The sequence below is a fragment of the Antechinus flavipes genome, chromosome 3 (assembly GCF_016432865.1).
Source record: "Antechinus flavipes isolate AdamAnt ecotype Samford, QLD, Australia chromosome 3, AdamAnt_v2, whole genome shotgun sequence".
Taxonomy (NCBI): domain Eukaryota; kingdom Metazoa; phylum Chordata; class Mammalia; order Dasyuromorphia; family Dasyuridae; genus Antechinus; species Antechinus flavipes.
This window is the reverse complement of record NC_067400.1, coordinates 407,486,784-407,512,638: the sequence shown is the minus strand read 5'-3', so window position 1 is coordinate 407,512,638 and position 25,855 is coordinate 407,486,784. Positions and strand designations below refer to the sequence as shown.

Sequence of the window (25,855 nt, the reverse complement as noted above, 5' to 3'; positions counted from 1 at the left end):
TAACTTGATCATCTTACCTGTCTCAGTGGAGTAGAAAAGGATTGGTGTTGGATCAGGTCACTTTGGAATCACTCTGGTTCTCTCCCTTATACCTTTTCTACTGTGAGCCACTTAACTTTAAATCTTACTTTCCTTATCCAGAAAGAAAGAGGGAGAAGGATTAGATAATATTTAAGATCCCTTCTAGTTCTAAACTCTAAGGTCCTTCAAATCCTAGTATTACAGCTATGTGCAGGAAATACTAAACTGGGCTTAGAATCAGGGAAGACTTATCTTCATGAATTCAAATCCAGTCTCAGACTATTATTCATTATAGAATCCTGGTTAAGTCACTTAATCCTGATTGCCTTAGTTTCCCCATCTGTAAAATGAGGTGGAGAAAGAAAAGGTAAACTACTATTTTTGCCAAGAAAACTCCAAATGGAGCCATAAAGGGTCAAATATTCCTAAAGTAACTGAATAACCAACCATGGCTATGATCTTAGAAAAGTCACCTGATTTCTCTGGGCCTTAGCTTCCTCAACCATTAAGTGGTAGGATTAGACTGGAAGATTTCTAAGGATTCTTCCAGCTTTAAATATAGATTTATGATTCTTTGGATGAGAATTTTGAAAGAACTAGAAAGCAGATATTAAGAATGATTATATGTTAATAAGAAGAGATGGTTGTTGTTTGTCCTTTGTTCTTAAAGAGGACCATGATATCAGGGAGATAAGGCCATAATATCCAAGTGGAGTGGATTTGAAGGAGAGACGGCTGTTCCAGGTGACTTGCTTAACTTTCTCCTGCAGAGCCATCTGAGTCCAGTGGCCAGATTTGGATCAGGATGATTGGATATGGCTCTGATGAAATGGGAGATTTTGGCCTTTTTAAGCTAGGATCTTCAACAGGTCTCAGCTTGACTGAGAATCAGTGATGAAGGCGAGGTATCACTTGAGGCCAAGAATCTCCTCTTTCATCTAGCCGGGGGAAAAAAAAATCTAAATAAATAAATAAATCTAGGAAAGGAAGACATTCAGGGTTTCTGGCCAAAGAGAAATGATTGCTATGTACATTCAATCTGAATTAATCCGGACCCAAACATTTATCAAATGGGACTTAGCCTAGGGACTTATTGGTAGTCAATGAGAATCAGATTGGTTTTGGTTTAAGGCCTTGGTCTTTAAGAAAGAAAGCTAGCCAGTAAACCCTGATATCTTGGAAGAGTTCAGGGTACAAAAGAGAAAAAAATGCTTTTAAAAACATTTTTAGGTAAGGGTATGATAGTCTATAGGGATAGAGGGAGGGAAGAAGGGCAGGAAGGAAGGAAAGAAAGAAAAAAGGAAAGGAAGAAGGAAAAAAGGAAGGAAGGAAAAAGGGAGGAAAGAAGGAAGGAGGGAGGAAGAGAAAAAGGGAGGGAAAGAGGAAGTTAGTTTTCCAACTGATCAATTATAGTTTGCGAGCAAGCTTTACTCACAGAGGTTATTGTTTGTCCTTTATTCTCTGAAGAGGACCATGACATCAGGTTGATGCCATGACATGCAAGTGAATTAGATTTAAGTAAAGGAGGACTGTGCAAAGTCTCACTTTTCCCTCTAGGCAGGAATAGAAGAGAGAATTCCTATGTAGACACTTCTGTTTCCTTGGATGGCTACCAATTCAGTTTTAACAAGCTCTGTTGATAAGAATGTAGGTCATTACCCACATGTGCAAAAATATTTGTAGCATCCTTTTTGTAGTGACAAGGAACTGGAAACAACTGATAGATGCTCATCATTTGGAGAATGGCTAAATAAGTTGTAGTATATGAATGTTATGTCATACTATTGCTCTATAAGAAATGATCAGCAGGATGATTTTCAGAAAGGCCTGGAGAGACTTACATAAACTGATGCTTAGTGAAATGAATATAACTAAGAAAACATTGTACACAGTAACAAGATTATATGATGATCAACTGTGATGGACTTTGCTCTTTTCAACAATGAGGGGATTCAGACTAATTCCAATAAACTTGTGATAGAGGGAGACATCTTCATTCAGAAAGAAAACTATGGGAACTGAATATGGATCACAACATAGTATTTTCATCTTTTTTGTTGTTTGCTTGATTTTTTCATTTTTTTTTTCATTTTTGATCTGATTTTTTTCTTGAATAGCATGATAAATAAATGTGGAAATATGTGTAGAAGAATTGTACATGTTTAATATATATTGGATTACTTGCTGTCTAGGGGAGAGGGTGAAGGAAGGAAAGGGAGAAAATGTTGGAACATAAGGTTTTACAAGGGTGAATGTTGAAAATTATCTTTGCATATGTTTTGAAAATAAAAAGCTATTAAAATGTAAGAAAAAAGAATGTGGGTCATTCTAAATGAGCTGATTTAAGAAAAACAAGGTAGTGTATTCTGAGATGTTAGCATATAACATCTAATTAATTATTTCTTAATGGTATTTTGATACAGTAGAAAAGTGATTATGCTATACAGTATTTAAAGTTCCCTTTGACTAATGGTGATCATCAATCTGTGCTGATTTTCCCCCTTTCCAGATGTAGCAGTTGGTGCCTTTCGGTCTGATTCTGCTGTGGTGCTGAGGTAAGGTTGATACATTTCAATGCTTAAAGACAATTGGACTTAATTGTAAATGATGAGAGACAATTTTCAAAATCAGCAAGATGATTGTGACCTTATCTTTATGGTATTCTAAACTTTAGTCATTGACTTGGAAGATTTTTCACCAGAATTGTACCTTAAATAAGTATCTTCAGGTAGAGTTAAAATATTTTAATGATTTTTAAATAAACTATTAACTTAGGTCAGTACGTGAAGTAGTTGTCTGGCTCTGTGTGTATAAATATGTATATACATGTATATATGTATAGATATGTGTATATATATATGTGTGTGTGTGTGTGTGTGTGTGTGTGTATGTGTGTATGTGCAGGTATTGATAAAAAAAAGTGCTTGAAATTATGATTGCCACTTTTTAAGGCTTAGGCATTAGTGAATTTCCTTAATGATAAATTATTCTGTAATTTAAAATGTACCTTATTTCCTTTCTAGGACAAGACCAGTAGTGATTGTTGAGGCTTCTTTAAAACATCCTCAATCAGTGAACCGAACTAAATTTGAATGTACTGAAAATGGACAACCTTCTGTATGCATGGACCTGATCCTCTGCTTTTCGTATAGAGGCCGAGCAGTTCCAGGCTATATTGGTAAATCTACCTTTATGTATTTGGTGGATGAATATATGCTTATCACTACATACTTAAAAACACTTATATAGTGTTGGTCCTGATGTGTCAAGAATCCTTTGAGAGCAGATACTTAGTGATTTTATTGTTTTTTATCTGTATTTTCTTCTCCAATCTCCCCTATTCTTATGAAGCAAGCGGGTGATGAGGAAGAGGTTGCCATATAGGTACCTGAAGGTCAGGGGGTGCTGAAAAAGGAGGTTGAATATTCCTCAAATATATTGTAGTACAACCAACTTTGAAGGTATCTGAGAAGTCTGTTTATAATCAAAAGATGTCATCGAAATTATTTTGTAATAATCTACCATATTTGCCTCTGTTGGGCTGGTTTGACAAAATGGATTGATGAGAACAAAGTGTTTTTATATGGGACAGCCTGTTTATTATCATTGAAGCTTTGATGGTATATAAATTCAGGATAAATATCTAATTTAAATGAAGAACAGCCTGCTTCTTAATGATTTATTATGACAACAAACCAGCTTCTGGGAGTAGGGCCAGTTACATTCTTAATAGCCAATTCTCAGTTATATATACTACTAGTAGGAGAGCACTGATGAGAATAATCCAAAATGAGGGTTAATCCAAAAATTATTTATATTTGACTTTGAAATATATTCTTAGTTTAACAGATATTAACCCAATATTTATACATAAAAATTGATTGTTTATATTATTAATTATGGTGTATACAGGCCAATATTAAAAGTAATTCAAATTATTTGAAAAAACTTAATAGGAAAAGCAATGGGTATATGTATGTTAGACTTGTTTATGCAAATTAATTTACCAATTCTGTAGTTAACATGTTAAAGTGGATAGTACAATCCAAAGATTACTATTCCAATTTAATGATCATCTTAAATTATAGATTATATAGAATACATGAGAGCAGAATGAAATACTAGAAATTATCTGCTTCAGCTTCTCCATTTTAGAGTTAAGAAAACTGAAATCCAAAGGAGTTAAATGATTGATCTGAAGCTACACAATAATTTAGTGGCAGTCAGAACTAGGAGCAGTCAGCATTGACTAATTACTCAATGATTACCTGTTATCATTATAGATTCAGCTAACATTAAATTAAATATATAAATATATATGCAAAGAAAGAAAGAAAAAGAAAGAAAGGGAAAGAGAGAAAGAAAGAGGGAAAAAAGGAAGGAAGGAAGAAGGAAGAAGGGAAGGAAGGAATCAGGAAAAGGAAAGAAGGAGAGAAAACATTTGTTAATTGACTACCATGTTGCAAGCACTGTGCTTCATAAATATTATCTCATTTGATCTTCACATATAGATTCTATTGTTAAAATAGCCATTTTACTGTTGAGGAAATTGAAGCAAACAGAAGAAAGATTCCTTGTCAAATTGTAGTCAGGATTGCCACTTAGAGGGGGATGGATGGTCCCAGAGTGAGAAACTTAGCAATACATAAAAGCCAGTTTATTGGATGTTAGATCCTGGTTTATCACATTCTATTTTTTCTTCTTTATGAGTTTTTTTTTTTTAATTTCCTTTGTACCCTGCTTTTACAATCAATGGAAAAGTGCCTAAATGCAACCCAGAGGTCTCATATATAACCCCTCAATTGCTACAGGTTCATCTTTTTTTTTCCATTTTCTGAGATGGGGTTCAAGGGAGACAATGCATAAAGGAGGTACATTTAGTACAACTAGTACTTTTTGTCTCAATAGAAGTAGTTTGTTCTTTTTCTTTCACTCCCTGTTTGCCTGCTACCATTTTACACTTACTGAATTGGTTCACTTTTATTTATTTACCTACAAAAACTTCCACTGAACTAAGCTTTGGAAACTGTAATTTTTGCCCAGAAGTGCTTAGCTTCATTATTGTAACAATAAATGGAAATTCTGCATCTCTTACAAGGGTCCTCAAACTTTTAAAATAGGGGGCCAGTTCACTGTCCCTCAGACTGTTGGATGGCTGGACTATAGTAAAAACAAAAATTTTGTTTTGTGGGCTTTTAAATAAAGAAACTTCATAGCCCTGGGTGAGGGGGATAATCATCCTCAGCTGCCGCATCTGGCCCGCAGGCCATAGTTTGAGGACCCCTAGTACATTATCAGTTCTTGGAAAAAATGGATGACATGATTAAGTTACTCCTAAAAGATAAACAAGCATTTTAGGAAATGTGTTAATCTTTTCAGATTTCCTTGAGAGGATGACTCAAGTGTATTAAATGATGCTATAGTACACAAATAAGAGTGATTTCTTTTCCTAAAGTGCTTGATTTCTGCTCAAGGAGATGATTTATTTAGTTTGAAAAGGTAATGATAGATTACTTTTACAGGTTAAAATTTGTGAGGCATATTATTTCTGTAGGGTACATCTGACTTAGTAAAAATTAATAGAGTGTATTTTATTATTTCTTTTTATTTAAATTTTAGCAGAAATTTCGGGTATTAAAATATTTTTTTCTTAAAATAGCTTCACCAGCAGATGTGTATCTACTATGTTTTGCTTAACAAAATTTCTAATCAAATTGTCATAATTTTAATGAAACAGTATGTAAATATTTTTGAACTTTTATGTAAATAAATATTAAGTGCATTTTTACTATTTTTTTCTTTCTTTCAAGTGTTTTCAAAAGTCTATTTGATGAGGAACATAGTATCTGGTGCAATTTAACAGCATTATTATCAACAATAATAAACTATACAAATTTCTTAATGTTAATTATTGTTTGAGAATTGGTGTTAATGACTATCCTTTCTTTGATATTGCAGTTTTGCTTTATAATATGAGCCTGGATGTGGGCAGAAAGGCTGACTCACCATCAAGATTTTACTTTTCTGCTAATGGAACATCAGATGTAATTTCAGGAAGCATCAGTGTATCCAATATTACAGAAAACTGCAAGAGTCATCAAGCATTTATGCGGGTAATGTGACTTATTTTCTATTACTAATAAAACATAAACCCAATTATACCTCATCAAAATGGTATCTCTTTTGTAGGATATAATCCAGTGAATTTGCTCATCTCCTGTAGACTACAAGAATGAAAGTCTATCATATACATAATATAGTCATATATTATGTACACGAGATAACCCAAGCCTATTCATTAAATCTCCATCCTCTATCCTTTTTGTTTCATATACATTACTCAAGGAAATAATGTATGGTAAAGTTTGTAATTTCACTTTTCTTGTTCATAACCTTGCCTGGAGGTATGCAGAGTTCCTGGTTCAATTCAAGCCAGAGTTCCTGGTTCAGTTCAAGCCTCAGAAATAACCCAGCTGAGCCAATCTTTCTCAATTCTTCAGTATTTGTTTCATTGTCCTTTGAGGAAGCTGTGACCACCATGGCTGTTTAGGAATTATTTCTTTGACCTTGTGCCCGCATTGTCAATGATGTCAGTTGGGCCCTAAACAGCTGTAATCAGCATTTGCTGTTGTCATAAATGGAGTATGTGACATTTAAAAAAATCTAAATCATTATCCCTGAACTACTAATCACATTTTTTTTTTACCTTTGTCAAATGTCAGAATAGAAAGTATCACCAGTGCTTTGTTCTGAGAATGGTACATCTATTGTCACATTATCTCTTGTTACAAATATACACAGAAAAGTTAAATTGCCCCCAAAAGCCCTTTCTAGGATTCCAAATACTAGCCTCAGCTTAGAGCTTAATTTTCTCTAAGACACTTATTTTAAACAAATGCAAACAAACACAAAGAATCCAATATACTATTAAATGCTAAGAGCAGTAATCTCTGTGTTATTTCCCTTAATGGTTTTTATTTTAGCACTAGAAAAAAGCTATTGGATGGTAGAGCTACAACTGCATAGGATGGTATTAACCTAATAATCACTTGTATGGTGGGGATTAAATAGGTTCTATTTTTAATCTTTCATAGCCACAGGTTTTCAGTTTTAATCAGTTTTAGTGACAAATATTGTAGGTTTGTTTTTTAAAGGAAAGGTCTAATGAACCATTTTAAGAGGACACTGTGTTGAATTAGTGAACAAAAAGAACACTGAAAAAACTTTTTCTCCACATCCTCCTACTTGTCATGGTGGTGTTCAGACAAAGAAAGATTCTTGGAATTTATTGCATATACTTCAGAATGCATCACTAGTTGAAATCATATGGGATCCATAGATATAAATGTCTTCATATTATATAATTATATTCCTAGCATATGTTCTGATTTGATTGTTTTATCAAGGAGGAAAGATTGAAAACTTTGTTGACCACAGTATTTTAGTGGATATTCTCTTCCCACTTCTGCAAGATTAGCTTCTTCTGATTTGCTATCATGTTTCCCAATTAAAACTAGGTGGAATGGGCCCATTTTGTTCCATTAATTATTTGGAGCAGTGAATGGATGTTTGTAGAATGTCATTGGCTTTTAAAATTTTCCAAAATGCAATAAAAATAAGTGATATATCTTCATTTTTCATCTCATTATGAAAAATGCAATTTTTCTGCAGATAACAAAACTTTCATCTCTTATAAGAATTGTATAAAGAAGATTAGATTTTTTTTTACCAATTTGTTAAGGAATATAAAACATTTGGAATCAAAAGCTCATAGACATTTAGTTTCTTTGAAATTAGTAGGATTACCCAAAGAAATATGAAAGAAGGGAAAGGGACCTGTATGTGCCAAAATGTTTGTGGCAGCCCTATTTGTAGTGGCTAGAAGCTGGAAAATGAATGGATGCCCATCAATTGGAGAATGGTTAAGTAAATTGTGGCATATGAACCTTATGAAATATTATTGTTCTGTAAGAAATGACCAGCAGGATGAATACAGAGAGGACTAGTGAGACTTAGATGAACTGATGCTAAGTGAAATGAGAGAACCAGGAGATCATTATATACCTGAACAACGATACTGTTTGAGGATGTATTCTGATGGAAGTGGATCTCTTCGATAAAGAGAGCTAATTCAGTTTCAATTGATCAAGGATGGACAGAAGCAGCTACACCCAAAGAAATAACACTGGGAAATGAATATAAACTGCTTGCATTTTTGTTTTTCTTCCCGGATTATTTATACCTTCTGAATCCAATTCTCCCTGTGCAACAAGAGAACTGTTCAGTTCTGCAAACATATATTGTATCTAGAGTATACTGCAACATATTTAACATATATAGGACTGCTTGCCATCTAGGGGAGGGGGTGGAGGGAGGGAGGGGGAAAATCAGAACAGAAGTGAGTGCAAGGGATAATGTTGTAAAAAATTACCCTGGCATGGATTCTGTCAATAAAAAGTTATTATAATAAAAAAAGAAATTAGTAGGATTATTAATTGTAAAACTCCAGATGTCAGGGCTACTGGAATATATTGTATACTTTAGATGACTTTTTGACATAAGGAACATTTTCCTCATGAGTTTGTAATGCTCATTAGTTATTGTTGTAATATTCTTCTCCCAGCCCACTCCTTCATTGGATCCTAAAGTTTTCATAAGTTACTTGTATCTTAGATCTCCCATTTTATAAAATCCTTCCACAGTCTTGCTTAATTTTGATAAATCAGAAGATTGCTTTGTTAATTGGTTATATTATTTGGAACTGTTTGGATAAATATACGATAGAAATTTAGCTGAGAATTTTGATGAGTAAAATTTCATTGCAAATTCTGGCGGAAGTGCTAAAATATTCAAAATAATCACTAACATTTGGTGAGACTATTTTGTATACTACATAGAGAAATTCATTTCTCCCTTTCCCAGTAAGGCTTTTCTGAGAATATTGGAGATTTCTTTGAATCAGATATGTCTAACAATTTACTTACTTAATGCTTAATCAAATCAGTGGAGTGGGTATTCTTTATATTGTTCAGAAGAGGATGGTATATGGACTCTTGAAAATAAGATTTTTTTTTTTTGTTTAAACAGATCTCTCAAGTCTAGCTTCTACAGGGTTTACTAATTTCAATTGTATATACATATCCTTATTAAGCAATTTATGTTAGAATATAGAAAATGTATGCAGTATAGGAAAGAAAATATTCACCATTAGCTTCTCTCTACCTTTCTTTTAGAACAAAGTAGGCGAATGTACTTAATATATGTTTACATATTTCTCTTGAAATAGCAGCTTAGGTTAATTTCGTATCAACATCACTATTGCTGTTTTTAGTGCCTATACAGTATGAGGACTTGTTCTGTAACTAATTCTTTAGTTTATATCTCTTATATTCCCTTTTAGATTTCAAGTAGATAAGTATTTAATGTTTATTGTAAGAATATTGTTTAAAGCAGGACTTCTTAAACTTTTCCACTCACAACTTCTTTTTGCCCAGGAAATTTTTATGTGACCCTGGTTAAGTAAGTATATAAAACAGATATTCAAATCATTTATTGATAATAAATCATAATTTTGTGACATCCACATTCAGTTACATGACCCCATGTGCAGCTACAAACCACAGTTTAAGAAAATGAATTTAGAGTGCCTATTAGTCAAAAGATCTCCTTTGTGTCATTATTATCAAAATGTTTATGCCTTCCATAATGTTTTCTAAGTCTAATAAGGTTAAATTAAATATGAACTGATAAATGTTTAACAATCAACTTTCCAGGGGAAACAAAAGCACCCATGAAACATTTTTAAGCTTAATTTTGCAATATTTTCCCTATCATTTTCTTAGGTCTAGACAATCAGCAAACAGCAAATCAAGTCCTGATATATAATGTTTGACCATTTATGAGGCATAACTGCTCACAATATAAATTTAACAATTGTCTTTCCTGAGCCAGTATGAACTCTGTCCACCTCATCCTTATCCTCAACATATTTAGTGCATAGTGTGACTGTTGTACTTTAAATTCATGTTTCCACTATTGTTGCACTCAGTGCAATTTTAATTACCCAGAAAATGTTTGAAAATCTAATTATGTTGCTTAACTATCAAATGTAATCCCTCTAATATACATGTGCAGTTTTAAAATTATTTATAATGTAAATTACTATATTTATGGAATACCTCACTAATTATTATTATCTTACCACACAATTTTACAAATGGGCACATTTATAACTATATTTTTGAGAATTTCAGTATTAAAACCATCAACATATTTTATTGAAATGCCTTTGGACAAAATCCTGGTTGTCTATCCACCTCAGTAAACACTAGTTACATTTATTAGCTGTATCTTTCCTTAGTCACTTACTATATGCTGTCCTATAATGTTGATAATATTTCTATACATATGTCTTTCTTCTCAACTAAATGATAAGTTCATTAAAGGCAGAGACTATGCCCTATACTTTATTGTATCCATTACATTGCCTAGCACACTGCCTTGCATATTCTAAGTAGTCCATGAATGATTTTTGATTGAGATTAAATAGCCTTCTAAATTTTTTCTTTTTTTCTACATTTTTTCTTTTTTATATTTTTATTATAGCTATTTATTTACAAGATATATGTATGGGTAATTTTTCAGTGTTGGCTCTTGCAAAACCTTCTGTTCCAACTTTTTCCCCTCCTTTCCCTCACTCCCTCCTCTAGATGGCAGATAGCCCAATACATGTTAAATATGTTAAAGTATATGGTAAACACAATATATCTATGCATATCCATACAGTTATTTTTCTGCACAAGAAAAATAGGACTTAGAAATGAGGTAAAAATAACCTGAGAGGGAAATCAAAAATGCAAGTGGACAAAAACAGAAGGAGTGGAAATGCTATGTTATGGTTCACTTTCATTTTCTATAGTTCTTTCACTGGGTGTAGCTGGTTCTCTTCCTTATTGAACAAATGGAACTAATGTGGTTCATCTCATTGTTGAAGAGAGCCACGTCCATCAAAACCGATCATCATATAGTATTGTTGTTGAAGTGTATAATGATCTCCTGGTTCTATTCATTTCACTCAGGACGTAAGTCTCTCCAGGCCTTTCTGAAATCATCTTGCTGGTCATTTCTTACAGAACAATAATATTCCATAACATTCATATACCATAACTTATTCAGCCATTCTCCAATTGATGCACATCCATTCAATTTCCAGTTTCTAGCCACTACAAAAAGGGCTGCCACAAATATTTTTGCACATAGAGATCCCTTTCCCTTCTTTAAGATCTCTTTGGGATATAAGCCCAGTAGTAACACTGCTGGATCAAAGGGAATGTATAGTTTAATAACTTTTTGAGCATATTTCTAAATCACTCTCCAGAATGGTTGGATGCATTCACAATTCTACTAATAATGTATCAGTGTCTCAGTTTTCCCACATTTCCTCCAACATTCAGCATTATCTTTTCCTGTTATCCTAGCCAATTTGAGAAGTGTGTAGTGGGGTCACAGAGTTGTCTTAATTTGCATTTCTCTGATTAATAATGATTTGGAGCATCTTTTCATATGGCTAGAAATAGTTCCTATTTCTTCATCCGAAAATTGTCTGTTCATATTCTTTGACCATTTATCAATTGGAAAATGGCTTGATTTCTTATAAATAAGTGTCAATTCTCTATATATTTTGGAAATAAGACATTTATCAGAACCTTTGACTGTTAAAATGTTTTCCAAGTTTATTGCTTCCCTTCTAATCTTGTCTGTATTAGTTTTGTTTGTATAAAACCTTTTTAATTTGATATAATCAAAATTTTCTATTTTGTGATCAATAATAAACTCTAGTTCTTCTTTGGTCACAAATTCCTTCTTCCTCCCCAGGACTGAGAGGTAAACTATCCTATGTTCTTCTAATTTATTTATAATCTCATTCTTTATGCCTAGATCATGAACCCATTTCGACCTTATCTTCGTGTAGGGTGTTAAGTGTGGGTCAATGTTTACTAATTTCTAATTTTCTCAGCAGTTTTTGTCAAACAGTGAATTCTTATCCAAAAGCTTGGGTCTTTGGGTTTATCAAACACTAGATTGTTATAGTTATTTACAATTTTGTCCTGTGAACCTAACCTATTCCACTAATCACTAGGCTATTTCTTAGCCAATACCAAATGGTTTGTGGTGACCGCTGCTTTATAATATAAGTTTTAGATTTGGTACAGCAAGGCCACCTTCATTTGATTTTTTTTTTTCATTAATTCCCTTGAAAGTCTTGACCTTTTGTTCTTCCAGATGACTTTTGTTATTTTTTCTAGGTCATTAAAATATTTTTTTGGGAGTCTGATTGGTATAGCACTAAATAAATAGATTAGTTTAGGTAGTAGTGTCATCTTTATTATATTTGTTTGACCTATCCAAGAGCACTTAAAATTTTTCCAATTGATTAGATCTGACATTATTTGTGTGGGAAGTGTTTTGTAGTTTTGCTCATATAGTTCCTGACTTTCTGTTGGCAGATAGATTCCCAAATATTTTATACCATCTGCAGTTACTTTAAATGGAATTTCTCTTTGTATCTCTAGCTGTTGGATTTTGTTAATGATATTTAAGAATGCTTATGATTTATGTGGATTTATTTTATATCCTGCAACTTTGGTAAAGTTACAGATTCTTTCTAATAGCTTTTTGGGGGAATCTCTGCAAAGAGTGATGATTTGGTTTTCTCATTACACACTCTAATTCCTTTAATATCTTTCTCAACTCTTATTGCCAAAGCTAGTTTTCTAAAACATTATTGAATAGTAATGGTGATAGTGGACAATCTTGTTTCACTCCTGATATTATTGGGAATGGTTCCAGTTTATCCCCATTACATACGATGTTTACTGATAGTTTTAAATAGATGCTACTGACTATTTTAAGGAAAAGTCCATTTATTCCTATACTCTCAAGAGTTTTTAATAGGAATGGATGTTGGATTTTATCAAATGCTTTTTCTGCATCTATGAGATGATCATATGGTTTTTGTTAATTTGGTTATTGATATAGTTAATTATGCTAATAATTTTCCTAATGTTGAACCAGCCCTGCATTCCTGTTATAAATCCTACTTGGTCATGGTTTATTATGCCTGGGGATGATTTTCTGTAATCTCATTGCTAATATTTTATTTGAGATTTTTGCATCAGTATTCATTAGGGAAATTGGTCTATAATTGTCTTTCTCTGTTTTCAACCTACCTAGTTTAGGTAGCAGTATTATATCTGTGTCATAAAAGGAATTTGGTAGGAGTCCTTCATTCCTTATTTTTTCAAATAGTTTATATAACATTGGAGTTAATTGTTCTTTAAATGTTTGGTACAATTCACATGTAAATCCATCTGGTTCTGGGGATTTTTTCTTAGGGAGTTGATTAATAGGTTGTTCTGTTTCTTTTCTAAAATGGGAGTATTTAAGCAATTTACTTCCTCCTCTGTTAATCTGAGAAGCCTAAATTTTTGAAGGTAGTCATCCATTTCACTTAGGTTATCAAGTTTATTTGTATAAAGTTGGGTAAAATAACTCTTTATTATTGCTCTAATTTCCTCTGTTGGAAAGTTTTCCCTTTTCATTTTTAAGACTAACAATTTAATTTTCCCTTTTCCTTTTTCTAATCAAATTTACCAAACATTTATCTATTTTGTTTTTTTTTTTCATAAAACCAACTCTTAGTTTTATTTATTAATTCAGTAGTTTTTTTTTCAATTTTATTAATTTCTCCTTTTAATTTTAGAATTTCAAGTTTAGTATTTGATTGGGGATTTTTAATTTCCTCTTTTTCTAGCTTTTTAAGAGCCTAATTCATTGATCTTCTCTTTATTTTATTCAAGTAAGCCTCTAGAGATATAAAATTTCCCCTTATTAGCACTTAGGCTGCATGCCACAAATTTTGGTATGTTGTGTCATTGTTGTCATTCTCTTTGGTGAATGTATTATGTCATGATTTGCTGTTTCATCCATTCATTGTTTAGGATGAGATTATTTAGTTTCCAATTATTTTTGGTGTATTTACCCTAGCTTTTTGTTGAATATAGTTTTCATTACATTATGATCTGAAAAGATTGCCTTTACTATTTTTCCCCTTCTTCACTTAATTTTGAGGTCTTTATGTCCTAATATATGGTCAGTTTTTGTATGGGTTTCATGAGCTGCTGAGAAGAAAGTGTATGTTTTTCTGTCTCCATTCAGTTTTGTCCTGAGAGCTATCATACCTAACTTTTCTAATATTCTATTTACTTCTTCAACTTTTCTTATTTGTTTTGTGGTTTGATTTATCTAATTCTGAGAGTGCAAAGTTGAGATCACCCACTATTATAGTTTTGCTGTCTATTTCTTCTTTCAACTCTCTTAACTTCTCCTTTAGGAATTTAGATGCTATACTACTTGATGCATATATGTTTAGTATTGATATTGCTTCATTGTCTATGCTACCCTTTAGCAAGTTATAGTTTCATTCTTTATCTCTTTTAATTAGATCAATTTTTGCTTTTGTTTGATTTGAGATAAGGATTGCTACCACTGCATTTTTTATTTCATCTGAAGCATAATAGATTCTCCTCCAGTCTTTTACCTTTACTCTGTATGTATCACCCTGCTTTAACTGTCTTTCCTGTAAACAACATATTGTAGAATTCTGGCTTTTGATCTAATCTGCTATCCACCTCCACTTTATGGGAGAGTTCATCCCATTCCCATTTACAATTAAAGCTACTGATTCTATATTCCCTGGCATCTTATTATCCCCAGATTATATTTTTCTTTTTCTTTCTCCCCCTCTCCCCCTACCCAGTATTAAACTTGCCTCATGTAGCTCTCCCTCTTTAAAATCCCTCCCATCCCCTTTGAGTCCCTCTCCCTTCCTTAACCTTTTCCTTATTTATTCTGTATTCCCTTCTATTTAGCCTATTCTTTTCCTTTTCCTTTTTTCTCTCTGAGAAGTTTCTCTGTAAACCAAATATGTCTAATATTTTCTCTTTGAGCCAAATCTGATGAGAATAAGATTCACATAATATTCTTCCCCCTCCCTTAATTCCCTCAGATATGATAGGTTTCCTTTGCCTTTTCATGAGATATAATTTCCCTCTTTTTACCTCCACTTTTCCTTTTTTCTGATACAACCCCCTTTCTACTTCTAATTCCCCTTTTTATATTATGCCAGTAAAATCAAATTATACACATGCTCTTTATGTATGCCCATTACAGAAATACAGTTTCCAAGAGTCATTTTTATCTTTTTATGCTTCTCTTAAGTCCTATATTTGGAGGTCAAAATTTTTGTTTAGCTCTGGATTTTCATTAGGAATAAATTGAATCCACCTATTTCATTGAATCTCCATCTTCTTCTCTGGAAGAAAATGCTTAGTTTAGTTAGGTAGTTTCTTCTTGGCTGCATTCCAAATTCTTTTGCCTTTCAGAATATCAGGTTCCAGGCCCTTTGATCTTTTAATGTGGAAGCTGTTGTATCCTGAGTGATCTTTATTGTGGCTCCTCACTATTTGAATTTTTTTTTTCTGTCTGCTTGTAATATTTTTCCTTAGTATGATAATTCTGAAATTTAGCCACAATATTCCTTGGAGTTTTTATTTTCGGGTCTCTTTCAGAAGGTGTTTGATGAATTATTTCAATGCCTATTTTACCTTCTGATTCTATTACATCTGGACAGTTCTCTTTGATGATTTCCTGAAAAATAATGTCCAGGCTCTTTTTTTCATCATGGTTTTCAAGAAGACCAATAATCCTTAGATTATCTCTCCTAGATCTATTTTCCTGGTCTGTTGTTATTCTAAGTAGATATTTAATATTTTTTCCTATTTTTGGTTTTGCTTGACCGATTCTTGATGTCTCAATGAATCATTCATTTCCATTTGTTCAGTTCTGATTTTTAATGAGTTATTTTCTTCATTAACTTTTTAAAACTTCTTTTTTGTATATGTCCAGTTGAGTTTTTAAATGAGTTGTTTTGCTTTATAGAATTTTTTTCCATGAGTTATTTTCTTTTTCCAATTCATAAATCCTACTTTCCTGGGAGTTCTTTATCTTTTCCAATTCACAAATTCTGTTTCTCAGGGAGTTCTTTACTTTTTCCAAATCACATTTCAGGAAATTGTTTTCTTTTTCCATTTTATCAAATCTTTTAGTGAGTTATATGCTTTTTCCATACTCTATTGCACAGCTTCTCTTTCATTTCCCCATTTTTCTTGTAGCTGTCTTTTGAGATCTTTTATAATTTCTTCTCAGAGAGCTTTGTGGGATGGAGGCCAGATTATATCCCCCTTTGGGGTTTTGTCTGAAGACTATCTGCTATTATTCTTCTCAGAATCTGCTCTTTCTGAAAAAAAGCTATTGTTGGAATCCTTACTAACTGCTAAGTAATTAGAGTTGATCTAATCTTACAAGAAGTTGTTTTGGCCAGAACCTGAAACAAGGTACTAAGTAGAACTAATCAAGACAAGGCTTGTGTTCCCACCTTTACTCATTGGACTCCACAAGTATGCTAGCTTCACAAAGTACACTTTCTAACTTCAAGAGAGTTCACACCTCCCTTAAAGTCATTGGGCCAGAGAGCACTATGGGAGAAAACCCATAATCCCATTCTCTCAGAAGAGGCAGATAAAAAGCCAGCGATGAAGGATCTATGGCAGACTACATTTTTTCCTCTTGGCTGGCTGATCGCGATAGACTCGAGAGAAACGACTCTGCTGCAGAGAACACTTTTGGGATTTCAGTGGAGCTACGCCAGAAGCCCTCTCTCCGCGGCAAGTTGGTGGCTGGGCTCCCCAGAAGGAGATAAGAGAGATCTTCCATCTCTGTTGGAGGCAGAAGAAGGCAGAGGCAGAGGCTGAAGGACAGAACCTTTGGATTTGGAGACATCCGAAGGGCTCTAAGCCTCTAAACCGGCTGTCCTCTGAGAACAAACTCCAACATTTTGAACTCTTAACATTTGGCGCCCAAGCGTGGGAACCAAGGACCCTACTTTCACAAGAAGTCTCCAGTGACCAGGAACTGAGTGAGTACAACCTTTTTTGGCTGAAATGGGACAGATCCTAGGTAAAGATTCTCCATCCCCCACCCCAACCCCCCCAACCCCAGACCCACCCAGGAGTGGTGCTATAGAAAGCCTGCTTAAGCTGATAGAAGATCAAGGGCTACTTGTAACTTGGGGACAGGCAGCTAGACTTCTGGCTACATTAAAACGCACCTCCCCTTGGCTCTTAGAGGAAGAGAAAATCTCTCTAAAAAACTGGGCATTGGTTGGTCAACAGCTCTCCGCATATTACAATGAAAACGGTCCTCGTTCAGTTTCCATTGAAGTATTTTTTTTATATAATACGATACAGATAGCCTTAAAATACCGTACTTGTTCTAGGAAAAAAGGAAAAAACTCTAGGAATAGCCAAAGGGGGAAGCCTGAGATAAAGGAGGAAGACAAAGAACAGATTAATGGCCATATCCCCACAGGGCAGGGAGACTTAAGTGAGGCTCAAGGGTGGGGTGAATCTGAGGCAGCCTCAGCCCCACCTGAGGAGCAGGTAATTGACTTTCCTTCATCAACTCCACCCTCCTGGATGGAGGGAGGAGGGGTAGTGGGGGGGGCAGTGACAGCAACAGCACCTCCCCCCAGCATCCAGCACCTCCCCCCAGTATCCAGCACCTCCTCCCCAGCATCCAGCACCTCCCCCCGGCATCCAGCACCTCCCCCCAGCATCCAGCTGCTCCTTTGACTAGATTGCAAAAGGGACTAATTAAGGCCAGAGAAGAAGGGAAAAATGTAGCAGAATTTCAACACCACATTTTTCCTGTAATTCAACAGTTTAATTCTTCAGGTCAAGAAAGTAGAAGATACTCACCTTTTGATATAGAAATCCTCAAAGACCTGAAAAAAGCTTGCACTCTTTATGGGGCTACATCAGCTTATGTTAAGATGCTATTGCAAAATTTGTCTTTTGAAATCTTGACCCCTAATGACTGGAAATCGATAGCAAAAATATGCCTAGAACCTGGACAGAACTACTTGTGGCTTTCTGAATATAGTGAACTCTGTAGGATACAAGCCCAACAAAATATTCAAAGTGGAGTTCATACTGCAATCACCTGTGACCTACTAACAGGTACAGGTCCTTATGCAGATGTCACAGCACAAATTAGTTATTCTGTAGCAGCATATCAGCAAATTGCTGATAATGCTATCAAAGCGTGGGCTTCCCTCCACAATAAAGACGACAAAGGGGGGGCCTTCACAAAAATAACACAAGGGCCAAATGAACCCTTTGCTGACTTTGTGGGACGCTTACAGACAGCTATCATAAGAACAAATGGAGAAAATGCAATAACAGACATTTTGATAAGGCAACTTGCTAAGGAAAATGCTAATGAGATTTGCAGAAGAATTATACTAGGACTGCGCAAGGATGCTCCTTTAGAGGAACTCATAAGACGCTGTGCCACAGTGGGCACAGGTGCCTTTTATAGCCAGGCGATGATGCAGACTTCCCAAAATCCAAACATGAGAAGACAGAGTCCCTCTTGGCAAGGGACTTCCAGAGAGACTCGTAGATGCTTTCAGTGTGGAAAAGTAGGACATCTGAAAGCTCAATGTTGGTATAGAGATAGAATGGGAAGACAAGGTGGGAGAACAAGACCCCAAACCCCATGTCCAAAATGCAACAGAGGCTTCCATTGGGCCTCAGAATGCAGACAGATTCAGGGAAACGGGATGAGGGGCCCAGCCCCAGGGCCCAAGGCAAAAAACACTTGGGGCATGATGGCAGCCAATGGTGCACCCAGAGAGTGCCTAGAAGTCCAATACCCAGACATGACCAATCAGCCAGAAAGCCATATGATGGGAGAAGGGGATTACACAGTCAACCAGCCAGGAAGCAACCTGATGGGAGAAAGGAATTACAATTGGGGAGAATAGAGCTGTATGCAGCTGGGACAACTGAGATACCCCCTGGAGAGGTGAAATCTGTTCCTCTCCAGCCTATGGATCCCTTACCTCCAGGCACAGTAGGCTTGACCATTTCACCTTCTTGTATGTACAAAACAGTGTCCGTCCACACACTGATGTGGGAAACTGGGGAATGTGTAGATAATATCCCAGTCACTAATACAGGTAGTCAATGTGTGACTTATCACCCAGGAGACGTAGTAGCATCAGGGTTACTCATACAGAATCCTAATAAGCAGCCTCGTGATAGTCACCCAGGTTCTGACTCCAGACCACAAAAACCAGAAATATACTGGACAGCAGCAGTAACGGCTGACCGACCTATGCTCACTATCTATATAAATGGCCTACCATTGGAAGGATTGGTAGACACAGGTGCGGATCGTACAGTTATTAAAGGTGCCAGTTGGCCCAGTCACTGGCCAAAGATTAAAGCAGATACCTATATGTCTGGAGTAGGAGGATCAATAGCAGCTGAAGTTAGTGCTGCCCCTATGAGATGGACTTTTGAAGGCAAAACAGGAGTTTTTACTCCTTTTATAGTTGAAAAAATCCCCATCAATCTGTGGGGAAGAGACGTTTTACAACAATTGGGGTTAAAAATGAGTACTTCGGTTTTTTAAGAAGGGCTGCTGTTGAAGGCCTGCCAACACTTTCACCTATTCCTATTCAATGGAAAACTGATACACCAGTGTGGATAGAACAGTGGCCCTTAAGTAGCGATAAAATTCAGGCCTTATTAGATATAGTACAGGAGCAACTTGAACAAGGGCATTTACAACCTTCTCTAAGTCCTTGGAATTCCCCAGTGTTCGTTGTAAAAAAGAAATCAGGAAAATGGAGGATGCTCACTGATTTAAGAAAAGTGAACGAACAGATGGAAACTATGGGAACTCTTCAGCCTGGACTTCCATCTCCTACTCAGCTTCCTAGAGAATGGCCTCTTTGGGTTATAGACATCAAGGATTGTTTCTATTCCATTCCTCTGGATAAGGAGGATATGAAGAGATTTGCCTTTTCGGTGCCCAGTGTCAATTTAGCTGAGCCTTATAAAAGATATGAATGGACGGTTTTGCCACAGGGTATGAAGAACAGCCCCACTATGTGTCAAATGTATGTTGCTGCTGCTCTTGCTCCAATAAGAAAAGCATTTCCAAAAGTTATGCTATTACATTATATGGATGATATATTGGGTTGTGCACCTGAGGAACAAATTCTAGAAGCATGTCTACAAAAAACCATAGAAACACTAAGATACTACAAACTTCATATCGCTACAGAAAAAATTCAAAGGCATGCTCCTTTTCAATATTTAGGATATGAAATATATCCTAAGGCACTTACACTACAAAAACTGTCTTTAAGAACAGAGAGGTTGAACACCTTAAATGATTTCCAAAAATTAATAGGAGATATCCAATGGATGCGTCCAGTATTAGGTTTAACTACCAATCAATTGCAACCCCTATATGACATTTTAAGGGGAGACACTGCTTTAAATTCACCACGCCGGCTTACAAAAGAAGCTCAAGAGACCTTGAGAGAAGTTGAACTGGCTTTATCCAATGTAGTTGAGAGAGTAACTCAAAAACCCTTGGAAATATCAGTTTTTGCTACGAAAGAAGCACCCACAGCAGTCCTTCATCAAGGAGACAGTGTGATAGAGTGGGTGAACCTCCCAGCACAACCAGAACAAAGCCTTACGCCTTACCCAGTGCTTGTGGCTAGAATTCTATAAAGGCCATTAAGCGAGCAGTACAATTATCTGGGACAAGACCTGACAAGATATATACCTTCTATACAAATGCACAAATTAATGTATGCTGTGAAACCATCCCAGAGTGGCAGATTTTATTGGCCATGGCTCCAAATTTTGCACATGGATCTCCATTAAAGATAACCAGACTACTGCATAATTGGCAATGGATTTTTGAAGAGAAGGTTTCTAAGGTTCCTCTTGAAGGACCAACCATCTTTACAGACGCAGCCAAACAAAATATTTGTGCTGTATACTCTCATGATCTAACAGTAAAAAGAGTAGTCAGAACTCCTTTTCAGTCCACTCAGCAGAACGAATTATATGCGATCATGCTAGCTCTCACTTATTACCCAGGCGACATAAATATAATATCTGATTCAGCCTATTCAGTAGGTGTGTGGTACAAAGAATTGCCACAGCCCAAATAAAATTTGCAGCTTCTAATATATATCAGCTCTTTAAGGAACTTCAAGAGCAAGTGAGAAAGCATCCAGGAAAGATTTATATCCTGCATGTCCATTCACATAGTGGACTTCCAGGTCCTATTTTTGATGGAAATTCAAAGGCAGATAGCCTTTTAACTATGTTGGCCAGTACGCCTTTATTTCAGGAGGCCCAGGAATCCCATTCTAAATACCATCAGGCTGCTCGAGCTTTGCGTTTACAGTTTGGGATTACAAAAGAAGAAGCTAGGAGCATAGTGAAAAGCTGTACAGCTTGCCTTCCCTTCCACGCTCCTACACTGCCTCCAGGGAAGAACCCTCGTGGTTTGAGACCCAATGAAATCTGGCAAATGGATGTGACTCATTATAAATCTTTTGGTCGTCTGTCTTTTATCCACGTTGTGGTAGACACCTTTTCAGGATTCACTTTTGCCATACCAGCAGCAAAAGAGACAGCCCGAGTGGTCACTGAATTCCTCATTCAAGCATTCGCAATTATGGGTGTGCCACAAGAAATAAAAACAGATAATGGACCGGCATATACCTCCAAACATTTTGAACACTTTTGTGCACAGTATAAGATTCTACACACTACTGGCATACCCTTCAATCCTCAAGGTCAAGCAATAATAGAAAGAAGAAACAGAGACATTAAGACACTCCTCCAAAAACAAAAGAAAGGAGGAGCCACGGGTAACCCTAGAGAACTTCTAAATTTAGTTCTCTATACCATTAATTTTTTAATCTTTGATAAAGATGCACTGGCTCCAGCAGACAGGTTTTATAACCCACCAGAAGAGCAGTGTCCAGTGCGAGCAGCTCCACTATCTTTAGATAATCGCCAGGTGATGTGGAGAGACCCAGAAAGTGGTGAATGGAAGGGACCAGATAGACTAACTGCTTGGGGGAGAGGATTTGCTTGCATCTCTACAGGTGGAGAAGGAATCAGATGGGTGCCTACGAGCCGCATTCGCCTTGTCCATCGCAGAAAGATGGAGCAGACCCTTGAAACAAAGGAGAAGACCCAAGAAATATCGGGTGGTTCTGTTGCTGATTGTGCTCATAAGAATTATTAGATTCCTGGCACATGAACTAATGGACAATGGAATCCTATTGGACTGTTTCTAGGACTTATGGACATGTGTAAATTTTCAGATTGATTCTTGTTATTTGTTACATTACTACTAGCCTGTGTTATATTGCTATGTGCTCATGTAAATTATGTATAATGCCTCCCATATTGATGGATTTATGTATATACCATGTATATCTGTTACAAAGTTCTGGCCCATATTGATGGATTTATGTGTACCCCCTCAGAAACCCCCTATATTTTAAAACAAAAGAAAGGGGGAGATGTTGGAATCCTTACTAACTGCTAAGTAATTAGAGTTGATCTAATCTTACAAGAAGTTGTTTTGGCCAGAACCTGAAACAAGGTACTAAGTAGAACTAATCAAGACAAGGCTTGTGTTCCCACCTTTACTCATTGGACTCCACAAGTATGCTAGCTTCACAAAGTACACTTTCTAACTTCAAGAGAGTTCACACCTCCCTTAAAGTCATTGGGCCAGAGAGCACTATGGGAGAAAACCCATAATCCCATTCTCTCAGAAGAGGCAGATAAAAAGCCAGCGATGAAGGATCTATGGCAGACTACATTTTTTCCTCTTGGCTGGCTGATCGCGATAGACTCGAGAGAAACGACTCTGCTGCAGAGAACACTTTTGGGATTTCAGTGGAGCTACGCCAGAAGCCCTCTCTCCGCGGCAAGTTGGTGGCTGGGCTCCCCAGAAGGAGATAAGAGAGATCTTCCATCTCTGTTGGAGGCAGAAGAAGGCAGAGGCAGAGGCTGAAGGACAGAACCTTTGGATTTGGAGACATCCGAAGGGCTCTAAGCCTCTAAACCGGCTGTCCTCTGAGAACAAACTCCAACATTTTGAACTCTTAACAAGCTATCTATAGTTAGAGCTCGCTTTGCTTTTTTACTCATTTTTTTTAAAGCCCTTGGGGTCTGCCTTCAGGGCAAGGAGGTTCCCTGCTTCTTCTACAGATGGACAGTAGCTGTCCTGCAAATTGGCTGCAAAGAGGGTCCATGCTGCTGAAATGTGACTGCCCTAGGCAGAGCCCTGCTGTGTGGAAATGTGACTGTCCTGGACAGAGCCCCACTGTGGAGAAGTGTAACTGTCCTGGGCAGAGTCCCAAGCTGTAGAATGTGGCTGCGCAGCTGCGTTGTGGTTATGCTGAATCACTCCTGATGCTGGGTGATCCAGGTCCTGTGGAACTCTGGCGTTTTGGGGTATACTCTACCTTTGGGTAACTTTTTTGCTGATCTACCTTTGCAACCAAAGCAGAGCAGCCAATGTGTGGTAGAGTCCTCCCTGCAAATTCTTCACCCGAGAAGACCACATCCCACTCCCAGTCCACTTAGCCTGCACTAGCTTCCATGTTCTTCCTGCCTGCCTGTGCTGGCCTCCCCCCGCCCTGATCAAGACAGATCTTTTCTGGCAATCTCCCAGATTATCTTCTGCTGGTAATTTGTTATACTCCTAATATTTGTGGATTCTACCAATCAAGCACAATTTCAGAGGCTGAATTTGTAGTCAATAGTGAGGGCAGAAAGGAGCTCAGAATGAAGCATGTGTCCTCTCCACCATCATGGCTCTGCCCCCTAATTTTTTTAAAATAATGAATGCTTTTTATTTTTCAGAAAATAAGTTTTCAACATTCATCCTTGAAAAAACTTGTGTTCCAAATTTTTCTTTCTCCCTCCAAAACTCCCCTCTCCTCTATGCAGCAAATAATTATAGGCTAAACATGAGTAATTCTTCTAAAGGTATTTCCACATTTGTCATTTTGCACAAGAAAATTCTGACTAAAAAGGAAAAAAAATGAAAAAGAAAAAAAAACAAGCAAGCAAATAACAACTGTAATAATAAGTGAAAGTACTATGTTGTGATCCACATTTAGTCTCCATAATCATTTTTCAGGATGCAGATGGCTCTCTCCATCAAAAGTCTATTGGAACTAACTTGAATCACCTTATTAATTGAAAAGAGCCTAGTCCATCACAGTTGATCACCATGTAATCTTGTTGTTGCTGTGTACAATGTTCTCTTATTCCTTCTTATTTTTTTAAATTTAATTTTTATTTAATAATTACTTTATATTGACACTCGTTTCTGTTCCAATTTTTTTTCCCTCCCTCCCTCCCTCCGCCCCCTCCCCTAGATGGCAAGCAGTCCTTTATATGTTGGATATGTTGCAGTATATCCTAGATACAATATATGTTTGCAGAATGAACAGTTCTCTTGTTGCATAGGGAGAATTGGATTCAGAAGGTATAAATAACCCGGGAAGAAAAACAAAAATGCAGATAGTTCACATTCGTTTCCCAGTGTTCTTTCTTTGGGTGTAGCTGCTTTTGTCGTCATTTATCAATTGAAACTCAGGTCTCTTTGTCAAAGAAATCCACTTCCATCAATATATGTCCTCATACAATATCGTTGTCGAAGTGTATAATGATCTCCTGGTTCTGCTCATTTCACTTAGCATCAGTTCATGTAAGTCTCACCAGTCCTCTCTGTATTCATCCTGCAGTTCATGTAAGTCTCTTCAGGCCTTTCTGAAATCATTCTAACAATGCTAAGAAAATCTTGGCACTAATTAAAAAAACTAACTAATTAACTATGTATAATTATATAGTTATATATATATATATATATATATATATATATATATATATATATATATATATATATATATATATATATATATATATATGTGTGTGTGTATATATATATATATATATATATATAAATATGCATACAGGTAATGTGGATTGCAAAGTTATAGATGTATATACACATATACACAAACATCTGCATATAAGCATCTGCATGTATACATATGCATATGTGTATGAGTATGCATATATAAACAATTGACAATTTACTTTCTTTCTGCCTCCCTTTTGCCAAAAATGAATCATACAACCAGAAAGAAAAAAAAAATTTTTCCCCTAGACTTAACTGGCTTTAAATTACTAATTAAAATAGAAATTATGAACAGATTTAAAGAACCAAGAAACTTGGGATTTGCTGTCTACTATCCTGGAGAGAGATAGAGTAGGTGGGGGAAAAATAGTTTAATTGACCTTACAGTCCATTCCTATTTCATTTCTGCTCAGGGTCCTGGAAGAGAAGATATAGGCCAATAGGGATCAAGCCACTTCACCTACCTATCTCCAATCTCTCAATGCAGTCTTGAGTCCTTCACTGAACATTTTCTTTCCCTCCTTCCCCTGTTCCCCCAAACAACCAATCCAAACTCTGATGATACTGCTTCAACTGTGCTTGTAATCTCAGTGATCTATAGTAATCTTAGGCCCTTCTAGGATTTGGAGAAGTAATGTAGACTCCACTTTTCAGATGTTCCCATAACTGTTCCTCCTGTTAGTAGCAGAAATGTCTTCAAAAACCTGCTGTTCTATCAGCTTCTTCTTAGAGTGAGCTGGCAGTGTCTACTAATTGGCTTCCTATTTTTCTTGGTACTATATAGAACTCATGAAAGGAAGTGGGGTGCAGTGGAACGAAAGCTGGTTTAAGAATCAGAAATTTCTGGATTTGAGTCCTGCTTCTAACATATTCTGTTTGC

At 36.0% G+C, this 25,855-nt stretch overlaps 1 protein-coding gene across 2 annotated transcripts in view; it reads left to right on the top strand.

Moving 5' to 3' along the window:
- ITGA4 (integrin subunit alpha 4) overlaps positions 1-25,855 on the top strand; it is a 131,204-nt gene that overhangs the window by 57,779 nt on the left and 47,570 nt on the right. For both annotated transcript variants that reach the window (XM_051986101.1, XM_051986100.1), the window contains exons 13-15: positions 2,531-2,576; positions 3,045-3,199; positions 5,980-6,134. In XM_051986101.1, coding sequence (XP_051842061.1) covers positions 2,531-2,576; positions 3,045-3,199; positions 5,980-6,134 — 356 coding nt within the window. The remainder of the gene's footprint in view (positions 1-2,530; positions 2,577-3,044; positions 3,200-5,979; positions 6,135-25,855) is intronic.